This window comes from Cucurbita pepo, chromosome LG01 (genome assembly GCF_002806865.2).
Source record: "Cucurbita pepo subsp. pepo cultivar mu-cu-16 chromosome LG01, ASM280686v2, whole genome shotgun sequence".
NCBI classification, from domain to species: domain Eukaryota; kingdom Viridiplantae; phylum Streptophyta; class Magnoliopsida; order Cucurbitales; family Cucurbitaceae; genus Cucurbita; species Cucurbita pepo.
In genome coordinates, this window is record NC_036638.1 from 16,726,113 (window position 1) to 16,738,756 (window position 12,644).

General features: G+C 34.1%; 2 protein-coding genes across 4 annotated transcripts; one reads left to right on the forward strand and one right to left on the reverse strand.

Moving 5' to 3' along the window:
• Positions 1–1,442: 1,442 nt before the first annotated feature.
• LOC111801806 (protein TIC 40, chloroplastic-like) lies at positions 1,443–10,188 on the forward strand. 3 transcript variants are annotated; one of them, XM_023685972.1, is made up of 14 exons: positions 1,443–1,820; positions 1,937–2,039; positions 2,239–2,296; positions 2,414–2,431; positions 3,133–3,379; positions 4,181–4,281; positions 4,353–4,416; positions 4,765–4,843; positions 6,161–6,201; positions 6,852–6,897; positions 8,312–8,406; positions 8,975–9,078; positions 9,145–9,192; positions 9,663–10,188. In XM_023685972.1, exons 1-14 carry the CDS (start codon positions 1,625–1,627, stop codon positions 9,720–9,722), a joined length of 1,260 nt encoding a protein of 419 aa, XP_023541740.1. In that variant the 5' UTR covers positions 1,443–1,624; the 3' UTR covers positions 9,723–10,188. The 3 variants fall into 3 exon arrangements, with proteins under 3 accessions (XP_023541740.1, XP_023541759.1, XP_023541750.1); XM_023685991.1 differs by having other exon boundaries at positions 4,362–4,416; XM_023685982.1 differs by having other exon boundaries at positions 1,940–2,039.
• Positions 10,189–10,972: 784 nt separating this feature from the next.
• LOC111809638 (psbQ-like protein 3, chloroplastic) lies at positions 10,973–11,825 on the reverse strand. The gene is made up of 2 exons (XM_023696014.1): positions 11,330–11,825; positions 10,973–11,238 (listed from the first exon to the last, which is right to left on the reverse strand). The coding sequence occupies exons 1-2, from the start codon at positions 11,804–11,806 to the stop codon at positions 11,143–11,145; spliced, it is 573 nt and encodes a 190-aa protein (XP_023551782.1). The 5' UTR covers positions 11,807–11,825; the 3' UTR covers positions 10,973–11,142.
• Between the last annotated feature and the right edge of the window lie 819 nt (positions 11,826–12,644).

Below are 12,644 nucleotides of genomic sequence, written 5' to 3' on the forward strand. Positions count from 1 at the left end.
TAAAACTATGGTCGTAGGATCCAATCCCTCTATACTCAATGTGTATCACTTTCATTAGACATAGTTATACATGATTCCATCCATATACTAACAATAAAATATTTCGAAACAATTTTTAAAAGTTTAACAGTAATAATTTTGATGGTACTTGGGTAATAATATTTTTAAAATTTTATTAAAAAAAAAAAAAAAATCATTTGTATTTTGAAATACAGTAAAAAGTTCGTGGGGGTATTTTTGTAAATTAGGTTTCCACATCCTATAATAAAATTTTATTATTATTTTTTATTTGTTTTATAATTCTCCATAAATAGTTTAGTTTGGAAATTAGTATATAAAATAGCAAATGTGAAGTAAAAATAGGCATTAGACCCACTCATACATAAATTTTAGTTAAAAATTTATATTTAATGGGAAAAATGTCCAATTCCACTCATTTTATTCAAAATTAAATTAAATTGTTAGAGAAATTAAAGTTTTACTATCAAATTATTACACAATTGATACGAAAATAACTGGATAACAATACTTCACGATATATTCAAAATTAAGTCTCTCTATTCTATTTTTAAATCAAATCAAATATGGTGTCAAAATCTCGATATGTCTCTTTTTCTTTATATCGATCTTGTTTCTTAAATCCGGATTTAAAGTGTCAAAACTGTATCAAAATGGGGTATTCAAAATCAGTTGTCTGAATTTGTTTTAAACCTGTCAAAATCAAAATCGTGTCCAAATTTGGTGTCAAAATCACACTTTGTTGTCTAAATTTGTAAATCCTGTCAATCTGTTATAGATCGTGTTAAAAGGATACAGTGTCTTTGGTGTCAAAATCAAAATCTCAAAATCTCTTGTAATTTGGTGTCAAAGTGTCAAAATTTGTATAAATTGGTGTCAAACTCTGTATTTATAGGTGTCAAAACTATAGAGCAGTTAATGCTATTATGACCATCATGACATGTATAGCAATCACAGACAATGGTCTAAAATAACATTGATTATTAATTTTATTTGAGAAGAAAGTATACATTTAATAAGTGACTATTGTTAGTAATAAGAAAATATATGAAAAATCTCGAACATTTAATAAGTTTCTCTATTGTTAGTCATAAACTGCAAACACAAGTAGACATGAATCAAGACATTCAGTCATATTAGAACCTAAAACTATGGTCGTAGTAGGATCGAATCCCTCTCATATACTCAATGTGTATCACTTTCATAGACACAGCTCTACGTGATTTCATTCCTATACTAACAATAAAATATTTCGAAACAATTTTTAAAAGTTTAACTTTGGTAATAATATTTTTAAAATAAAAAAAAATATTCATTGGTATTTTGAAAGACAATAAAAAGTTTGTGGGGGGTATTTTTGTAAATTAGGTTTAAATTTATAACAAAATAGGCATTTAGCATGAGCCCGCGAGCTGATGATCCAAACCAACGACTGAAATCAAGCCCAGCGGGGAGCAGTAAGCTCTGCACAGAAAAGTTGCACGCTCTCCACACACCCTGAACCAAGCCGAAATCTCTTCAAGGATTCCAAGCCTATCTTCATCTTCTTCTTCTTCTTCCCTTAATCATTCGCTGTTTATCATCCGACCAATCTGAGAAGAAATCAATGGACAGACTCACTTTAGCCCTAGCATCTCCTCCCAAGTTTGTGTTTCTCGGCTGCTCTTCTACTCCTACCTTCTCCACTGCCACCAGAACCAATCAATTATGCGGAACCAGGCGCTTGGCTACGTCCTGGATTAAATCTCGTCCCAGAATTTATGCTTCTGCCGTTAATCGTCGATCCAACCAACGTATTGTCGGTAATAGTCGAATTCATTGTATAAATTGATATTTGAAAGTAGCTTGTAGTCAGTCTTCAGTAATTCACTCGGCTTCGCATTTCGTTGTTCTCTGTTTTGTTTGTTATCGTCAAAAGCAGTGGCTGAACGGTTTGCGAGTGTTTCTTCTTCGACAACCATCAATGAATCGTCTTCTGTTGGTGTTCCATCAGTTTCGGTTCCTCCCCCTTCCTCTTATGTGTAAATTTTCGTTCCCTTATCTTTCAATTGTATGTTTCTGAAGTTCATTCTACACTTTTTTCCTGAGAAGAAACAGATTTGATTGAGTGGATATGACACAAACTATGTTCAGTTTTTAAGATGCAACTGGCAGCTTTGTTCTGTTCTGTTTTCTTTTTATTTTATAACTCTTTAATATTCTGGTTGTCTACTTTTTTAGAGGGTCGCCTCTCTTTTGGGTGGGTGTTGGTGTTGGGCTTTCAGCATTATTTACTTGGGTGAGTGAGAATCAAATCTATATGTCTAAACTGCATATTTTTCTTATGCGGATGTGATTAAATTTATCAAGAAGCTTTTAGCCCGAATGTTCTTTTAACAAGTTCTAAAAATTTCAGGTGGCTTCTTACTTGAAGGTGAGTTTTCTTCAACAAGGTATGGGGATATAATTGTGCCTTATAAACTGTCCTTCGGGTGCTGTCGTTCCTGCTAGAGTCGGTCTTCCATAGCACTCTCTTAGCTTGCTCTGATATTCTTCTTAAAATGTCTATTCTCTCTGCTTGGAGCTCTATACGATATCAGTCATTGAACGTAAGAAAAACATATGCTATCATTTTGGATTTCGGTATCATGACTCTGACGTTTCTTTGTGTATTAACAAAAGATGTAGGACTTACATGGGTCTAAGAGAGCCTAGTTACAGTTGAGGGAAATTCGGGAGTCTCCTTGTCTCCTACGTGTTACTACTTATCTTTTACATAAGCATACGTCACATCTTTCTACTACTATAGTACTACTTATATTAGTTTTCTTTCAACCCTTTCCATTCTTCCATTAATACGTTGTCTCTTCATACTTACCCATTGACTAAGTTCTATCATTATTTAATAAATTGATCCCCACCCTTTGCACGCTTTCTTTTGTAAACAGTAAGGATCGGTGGCCTATCCCAAAGTTCTGTTTCTCTTATAAAAAGATTCATGTGTTCAATGAACCTAGTACAAATTACCTATCTGTGTGTTTTTCTTGTATATAAATTACAACTTGGATCATTACTAACCTTGACCTATCTGTGTGTTTCTTTGTTCCTATGAATTTCATTTCAATTGTGTTTTAGAAATATGCTATGCAACAAGCTTTCAAGACGATGATGTCTCAAATGAATTCTCAAAATGGCCCAATGAGTAATCCTTCACTATCCGGATCACCTTTTCCAATACCTCCAACATTTGGGACTGGCAGAGCAGTTTCTCCATCTGTTTCTGAACCTGCTCCATCAATTGATGTACCAGCAACAAAAGTTGAAGACAAACCAGTTACTACTGCCAAAATTGTGACAGAGGACAAGGAAGCAAAGAATTTTGGTACCCAAGGATTCTCCTCCAATTACATTATTTCAATATGATGGTTTTCTTGATTGATCAATTATGATTTGATTTTGATTTATGCGCTCCAAAGAGAATACTCTCTTGACTGGAGGCTCGAATGTTTGGGATAAATTGCAAGGTTTGCAGTTTTGTACTTCTGATGAGCTTAAAACTAAAAAAACTTCCAGGGTTTTATTGTTTTTTTTCTTCTTGGTATTGGGGTGTGAACAACGCGTTCCATAATCTTCTGGATTAGTTTGTGAAGTGCCCTATATGGATACCTGGAACTACGGATGAATTTTTTTTATGGTTTATGCTCTTTCTTGTTCCTTTTCTAATAATTACGAACCATTCAAGTACTTAATTGCCTGTGTGGATGTATATTTGTTAGTTTTTGTAGATGTCTTTTGAGGAATTTTAGAAATTCCATTTCTGCTGTCTAGGTGCAACATTCCACCACTTTGCTTGTAGTAAGATTCTTAGATAAGTAGGTCCTTAATAACAAGAGATATGTGAAAGGAGGTTTGGCAATCTCCACCCCTTAATGTCAAGGCTTCAATTCTTTTGGAATAGGCTTCACAAAATCTAGTGTAATAGGTGATAAGTCCCATTCTCATTTTTTGCTTGTACCTGCACATTAGTATGCAATCATTGTAAATATATGCACATATATTTCAATTGCAGGTGTTCCAGCCAGTCTATGTGCTTCTTCTAAGCTAACTTTATAAGATATTAATTTGAATTTTCTGGCATTTCGTATCAAGACTTGGAAGGATTTATAATATCTACTTTTCACAGCTTTTGTAGACGTTGCTCCAGAAGAAATGGAGCAAAAGAGTCCGTTCAAAGAAGATACAGTGGACTCGAGTGTTCCAAAGAGTGCTCAGCCTACTGAGGAAGTAAGTTTGTTTTTGGTAGTTGTGATGCCTTGCGTTGATATGTTGATTTACTCTTTGATTTATTTATGAAGCTTCCACAGAATGGAGCTGCTTCTAAGCCGGCTTTTGATGGTTCAGAGGGATCACAATTCAGCCGTAAGTTGATAATAATCAATGATAATATTTCTTCGTTAGTGTTATCCACCCTCTCCGTTTTCTCTCTGTACAAGTCTTAAATAGAAAGTAAAGCCAAATAGATGATAACTTAAAGTCCAGTCTTGAAAGATAAGAGCTTAGGAAAATACTTTATCTACATATGGCACGACCCTTATAAAATTTAAGCCATTATGTGATATTTCTGTCTCATACAAATAATTTATTTTATATTTTTTTGATCTTGTTATTTTTCTGCTGCTAGGTGCGCAATTCATGATTGAATGTATATTATCACAGTTTAGTTATTACATAAAATTTAATATAGTCTCTGACATTCTTGTCTATTAGGAAAACCTGGCTCAGTCTTATCAGTGGAAGCTGTGGAGAAAATGATGGAAGATCCGACAGTGCAGAAGATGATATATCCGTATGCAGCTTTTACTCTTTATCTACTTCATCATTTTGGAATTTTTATGATTTGGTTTCCTCATATATATGGATGTTTATATCAGTGAAAACTCATTGCTGTATTCGAAATAAAAATGTAAAAGTAATGTGTAGAAATAGACATTATTTCACACATTTGAATGCGAAGAACTTGCAATACATCAAGCCAATTTGTTAATAATAATCCAAGGATGGGGACTTTGATCCCTGTAATTTTCCAGGTTCTGTAGTTCCAAACTGTACTTGCTATATAATAGACTTCCATAGAGGATAATATAGAGGAGTTCTTCACGATCTCTTGGAGATTTAAGCCTGATTTTCATACTGGATATTGCCCGAGCTAGCCCACTTATTTTTTATTTATTTATTTTAATGATAGGAATTACTATTCCACCTGGAAAATTGACTACCTTCATGCATCCTTCCTCAAGGAAATCTCATAATTTTTTCAGTAGTCCTGATGATATTTATTGACATTTTGCATAAGTAGGAATATTAGAGAGGATGAAATAAGTGTAGCGCTGCCACCTTTTGAAAAGTAACTGCTCTTCCATCCCTTTCATCTTCTCTTTCTCACAGGCGGTGGAGTTAACAACACCCCTCTTTTCAAACTCAGATGATATCTTTGAGAAACCCTGTTTCTAAAATTTCTCCTAGATTTTTGGAGTTTCACTGCTGAAATCATCAACTTGGGGTGTTCTTATCAACCAGCTCAAGGATAGGCTTTCTGATTTTCACCTATTTAATGTGTCTTAAGGCTCATCTTGGAAGTTTCAGCAGTAGGAGACACTCCGGGGAAATTCAAATGAAAGCTGCTTTAACTGGGTTAATGGTTCTAGTGCTGTCTATAGTTGCTCTCTCATTTTCTCCAAGTCAGTGAGGATCCTAACAACTGCCTTTCCTGCCTGTTGATAAAAAACTTCTTTTACCATTAGTTATTCTGAAAGAAAGAATGATGTACATGTATTTTCATGTCTTGTCATAGGGCCAGAATCAGATACAATGATTTCCTTGCACCAATTCTTTCTTTTCATTAAATTGAGGTTTTGATTAGAAGACTTTGCATTATGCATGAATGTTAATTTTGATTTCGGCCATGTCCTGGGCATTCAATGCCCTCTTATTTTCTAGGTGCATATCTTTTCTGCCTTTTGGGATCTTTTATTGCTTGTCTTGTTGAATATACATGTGGCTTGTATGATCATTTTCTGAAGCAGCTTAGAGCTAAATTTGGTTCCTGAATACTTGAAATTGTGTTGATATCTGAAAGAAAGTGTACTTGTTTTTCATCTTACAGCCATTTGCCCGAGGAGATGAGAAATCCAGAAACATTTAAGTGTAAGTCTATTGATTATTACATCATCAGTCATTATGCCTTCTATTAAGCAATGAGAAAGGAGGATATAAATCAATAAGATGAAGAAAAGGGCCCATGGGCGTTTCTGATGAAGATAGAAGAAGAAACACTGAGAAGGGGAGGGTGGGTATGCTGGAAGTAAATAAGAAGAAAATTAATTAACCAATAAGACAAAACATACGTGTGAACAAAGTGGGCGCAGTGAATGCATGGAAGAAATTAACTTTACCAAGTGATTATAACAAGATGCAAGACAAGTTTTTCAATGCTATTTTAATGTTCTAGAATAAAAATCTTAGAGGGTCGCATATTTGGTAGTATTATTCTTCAGCAGCCTCTCAGATATATAAAGGTGATAGATACAATAAATAGCCTACACTTTTTACCCTTTTTTATTACTACCATTTAAATTCAGATTATGGATCTTATTAACAACATTGGAATTTCTAAACATTTATTTTAAACTTGATAACCTAGAATAAATTTCTGGAGTTCCTGTGATTTTTTTGGGGTCATACTTGGAACTTGGAAGATGGGTAACATATGCTTGGTTTGGAATTTTACATGATCAGTTACTTTATTGTTTAATCTCCAACATGGCATCCCTTATTAATTGAACTATATTGAATAGGGATGATGCAAAATCCACAGTATCGTCAACAATTAGAAGAAATGCTGTAAGTACAGTTTCTTTATGTTTGTTTTTCTTTTTTAAAAAGTAATTATTTAATTCTGTCATAGGCTTCTTATATATCATCTTAGTTTGAGAGCCATCTTTGCTGTTGCTTTCTTTACTTTTGTGTGCTTGCAAACTTCTGAAACCATACCTGAGTCTTGTATTTGATTTTATTGACATATGCAATTGCAGAACATGCTTGGTGATATTGGAATCTAATGTTTTTCCTATTCAGCATGATTTGTAATTTAAATGCATAATGCAATTTATCATGTGTTCCATATTATTTTAAGCTAATATTATATCTAAAGTTCATTTTTTATGCCTTGTAAATCATTTCATAATTTTCAATGAAAGCTTAGTTTCTTATTAAAAAAAATTATATCTTAGGTTCGTGCAAAGGGTCACTTTTATCTGGTTTCTATAGACCCTTTCATAGTCTATGTATAGCTTATTTTCTTCAGACGGCCTTCCTATGCTCTCCATTTCTCAGTCCCAAGCAAGTTTTTGAACCAAACATTTGCCATTCAGTCAGTTAAAGAACTCCGATTTAATCTAAAAGTAGGAAGGGGATTTGAACTTGAAGTATGTTTGAGTTAGCTTTTAATACTTCTGTCATAACATTGACTTGTGGGTTGCTACTAAGAATAAGATTTTCTAAACTTTCGCCCCTTCTTTTGAACTTATGTCAACTTGATGTTGATACTTCGTGGAGATAGTATTGTTGCCTCATGGTAAGTGGCTTTTGGAGTGGCCTGGTTGGAGCCATAGAGGATTATAGGAAAGGTCTTAGTAGATAGATTGAAAATGGTCTTTGGCCATACCATAACCCATAACTCAACTCTTAAGCCTTAAGTAGGTTGTTTGAGTTATTTATTTAACAAAAAAAACCATGGTGGTCGCCTGCTTGTAATGTTAAAGTCCTATGAGTTTTTCAACATTTGAATATTGTAAGATCAAGTGACCTTAGTTACTCACAGTCATTGAGAAGATATAAAAAAGTTATTCTTTTTAATTTATAGAGTTTAATGATCTTTATTTGCGGAGTACTTAATATAGAATTTTATTTTCATTTCATATATGCCATACATGCTAAATTGTAATCGCACTACTTCTAGTTCTAGTTTCAGTGCCTTCTCATTTTATTTTTTTATCATATTTTCTTTTAGACTCCTTGGTGTGAGAGGAATGGGAGGATTTTTAATGATCGACACTCCTCCTTTGGTAGTTTTATAGATTTGCTCCTTTCTAATGCTCTCTTTTCGTGTAAATGTGTAGTCCTTTCAGATTTTCAGTATTTCTTTCTCCATTACGAATTGGCGAGATTTCATGTAGAGTTGCTAATATGTTTGAAGTATATGCTATAACACCATCTTCTAACGTGATGTTTTTTCTTCTTTAATTATTAATCTCAGTAACAATATGAGTGGAAGCCCTCAATTGGACGACAGCCTCATGGATTCCTTGAAAAACTTCGATCTAAACAGCCCTGAAGTTAAGCAGCAATTTGGTCAGTCAAATCGTTCTTTTTTGCTTTTGTACATTCTGCTTGATTACTATTCTCTGGTCGGCATTTACTATGGCATCATATCTTTCATATATAGATGAAATGCGGATGATGTATATGATTTTCTGTGATTGATGCAATCATATAGTGTCAGTCTTAAAAATATGGACCGACATTTTGTTGTTTTGTTAAAATAATTGATAAGCTCAGAAGTCTGTCAACTTTGCTTCGGTTTTGGTTTTCTGATGCTAATGTTTGTTTCTCTTCTTACAGCAATGCTGAAATTGATCTAAATATATTCTTTCAATTGAATTGCAAGATTCGGTTCATGCATACTCATAATTAATAGTTTCATTCATTATATCTATTATATGTTTCTGTGAGTTCATTGGTGTCTGGTTGGAAATGAAAATTAGAACGGTTTGTTTTTAAGAATAAAAAACAGTTTTTTTCCACATATAAAAGACCACAAAAACAAAATCTTATTGTTTTCACATGTTTTTCAATTAATTATTCATTTATAAATATTACAAATAATTGAGCCTACTCTTTCTTTCTGCAACTATGACAGATCAAATTGGGCTTACACCTGACCAAGTTATTTCAAAGATTATGGCCAATCCAGAAATCGCTATGGCATTTCAAAATCCAAGAGTTCAGGCAGCCATCATGGAAGTATGTTTTACTTAAGGTTAATACATTTTTGGTTCAAATCTAATATTTTGATTTTACTTTTTGCAGTGTTCACAAAATCCACTGAGTATAACAAAGTATCAAAATGACAAAGAGGTACATGAAATTGATACTGTTCTTGTACTTTCATCTTTCATGCGGTTTATATAGAACTCGAACGAAGTAGAGTTATGGCGACTACATGTTGACATAAACTCAGAATTGCATTTTACTGATTCTGGTGGTGGGAGGGTTCTTTTTGTAGATTGTTAATATATATTTTATATCCTTAACGTGCTCATTCTCAGCTGCACTTTGCAGCTTTCTAGTTTCATTCAGTTAACGAAATAAAAAACATCATCACTCTACATTCTGTTCTTTCACATGTGCAGTAAATTGTTTCAATTTGTCTTTGTTGAATACCCCTCATGTAATATTTTGGGCTTATTTTTCTTATCCTTTTGGCAGATCGCATTGATTTCCATTACTTCATTTCTTTGAATATGTATCAATATGATTCACTCTAAACAAATTCTAGTGTTATACTCCGCTGATATCGTTCCTTTTCTGTTTCGGTGCGCTTGTAGGTCATGGACGTTTTCAATAAAATATCAGAACTATTCCCTGGAGTTTCTGGGTCACCATGATAATTGTAACTATTTTGGTTGCTAAAGAGTACATGATAAGATAAGAATCAAATATGGAAAGATTGAGCAGGCTTCCTTCCCGTCCATTGTGAAATAAGTTGGAGAAGATAGTCATCTCTGCCTTTTTCGTAGTGAAGTTAGCTGAGTCGGTCTCGCCTGCTTCGATTACATGAGTTATATTGGATTTTTCGGGTGAGCTAATTCTTTTTTCCCTTCCAAAACCAAGTTTCTTTTTCCGAGTATTACCATCTGGAGGTCATGTATTTATTAGTGGCTTTGCATTTAATCAACTTCGTAGGAACCTGTTCTTCATATAGTGGTTAGATTGATTGTAAGAGACTTTTAAGCTCATTGATATATCAAGGTAGTCAATGCAGTTTATAAGTAATTTTGGCATATTCTTATTTCCCTTTCAATTGAATCACATTATTGGAAGTATTGCTGAGTAAAAATTAGAAGTGAGATATATGTTTGATTTTCCATTTTCATTATATTATAATTCTGCATCCATATATTCTTCCTGATTGATGATTGATCATCAACCGGCAAATATGAGCTACAATGAGGGTTGTGACGTCAGGTTGCAGCTCTTTAATTGATCAGAGAATAAGTTTTATCGGTCGGGACTTGTCTCGAATGGGGAAGCTTCCCGTTTATAGACGGGGAATGAGGTACGAAGTGGGGGATAAATGGGGCCCGTGACAGGATTATATTCCCCACCCGGCCAATTCTCTACTCCTGCCCTACTTAATATAAATATAGATTCAACACATAACAATAAAATATATTAAAATTTAAATTTTTAAAAATTATGTTAGTAGTTTATAAAATATATTAATTTATTAAAGTATATTCTATAAAATAATTATTATTTTTAAATAGAAAAAAATAATTCTCCGCCTAGTTTCGCAAAAATAAAATGGAGTAGTAGAAATGAGAAAGACTTTCCCGTCCCAACGTGTCATCTTTAGTCTTTATGTGAGGGCGTAGGAGACAGTAAACTCATCTTTAGCCTTTATGAGGGTGTAAGAGAACAGTAAACTTTTAGTTCCAACGTCTATAATCTTTTCTTATTAGAGTTTTTATTTCAATGTTCAATTCTTTGAATCAAATATCTTACTAAGAAAAATGAATTTCTGAAGTAGTGTGAAGCTCCAAATCTTTGGTTTGGTTAAAACAATTGCATAGCTTTGAGCCCAGGAAGTTTGAATGTGACGATTGTTATATCTATCTGATGATAACACTACTTGAGATCCAAACTTCGGCATTAAATTGTATGCAATGCATGTTCATCATTGTATTCTACATGTTATTTCCAATACTTTGTGTTTATATGCCAAGTTATAAGATCCAAAAAACAAAAGATTGGAAAGAGTATTACGATCATTGGCTGGAGAATCGAGAACTTTTGTTTATCTTTCTAAATTCTGGATAAAATGTCAGAAATGGCCATCACAATGTTATCGTAGCACTGCCAAACTCGTTCCGCATCTTTATCTCTCGCCGCATAATCCATCTGCAAATCGTCAAAATTGAAGAACAGAAGAGTTGAATTGAAGAAGATCATTAAGGCATTGTCAAGCTTCAAACGATCAAATCAAACTTACTCGAGTAACATTGTTGAAGAGAAGAGAATAGAGTCTCCTGAGAGGAGGTCGCTCGGCGGGCGGTTTATATTCAATTATAGTGTACAGGTCCTGTTTCAGCAGCGGCGAACTGCTTCTCAACTGCTTCTGCGCTTCCTTCCAAGACTCCGATTCAATTAAACCTCTCACCTGCAAAACCGCTTCCGCATGGCCTCTGATTCCGCTCTCCGCCTCCTCGAAGCTCTGCTCCGGCGCTATCAATTTCAGATCCAAAGCATTCGCTATTTTCACAGGCGTCGAGGCTACAGACGACGACGCCATTAAAGCTATTAATCCCAGCCCTAATCTTCTGCTTATGCTTCTGCTTATGCTTCTGCAATTGCTACAACGCTTGGCTGTGATGCTGAACAATTGGACGGAGATTATAGGAGGAGAAGAAGAAGAGAAATGGATACGATTACTGAGGTTCGAGACTGAGATTGGGCTTAATTCCGCCATTGAAGTACAGAGTGAGGCTTCCCCTACTGATCTCTGTCTATTTATAGAAACGAGAAGCTCGGAATGTGCCACGTCAGCAAGAGAGAATTTTATCAGATTTATTTATTTATTTAAAATTATGTAATTATTATTATTTATTTATTTATTTAAAATTATGTAATTATTATTATGTTACGGTAAAAACAAATAAAGCTTAATTTCAAAGAGTGAAATTACATTAATGAAATGACATTTATTAAGGAAAGATAACAGTCGACCAATTTGATCATATCTCAACATTTTAATATATATTTTTTATCAAATTTTGAGATCAACGTTTGAGTGTAAAGTTTCTAACTTCTTTATCAAATTTTGAGATCAACGTTTGAGTGTAAAGTTTCTAACTTCAGATCATTCTTTTAGATTGATTCTCAACACAATACTATAACCGAAGAACCATGTTTGTTTGGTTGTTTTCTCCTTCTCCTTGTCAGCAGTGAATACCGGGAGGCTTCTAGGGAATACAAACCCTAGCACAACAAGCACTCCTTTTAACGTCTTCATGTCCCTCCTGTGTGATGACAAGGGTCCCATCATATGCACAAGCAACTGTAATGAGGAGCAAAAAACCTAGCACAACAAGCACTCCTTTTTACGTCTTCATGTCCCTCCTGTGTGGCGACACGAGTCCCATCATATGTACAAGCAACTGTAGTCAGGAGCCAACCTTGAGCTAAACCGTTAGAAACAGGCAAGAAAAAGACCCCCTAAACAGATTATCAAAGAAAAAAGCCCCGCTCCGAAAAAGATTAACATTCGGCTCATTAGGGATATCATGCCACTTTGGTAAGTGAATAAT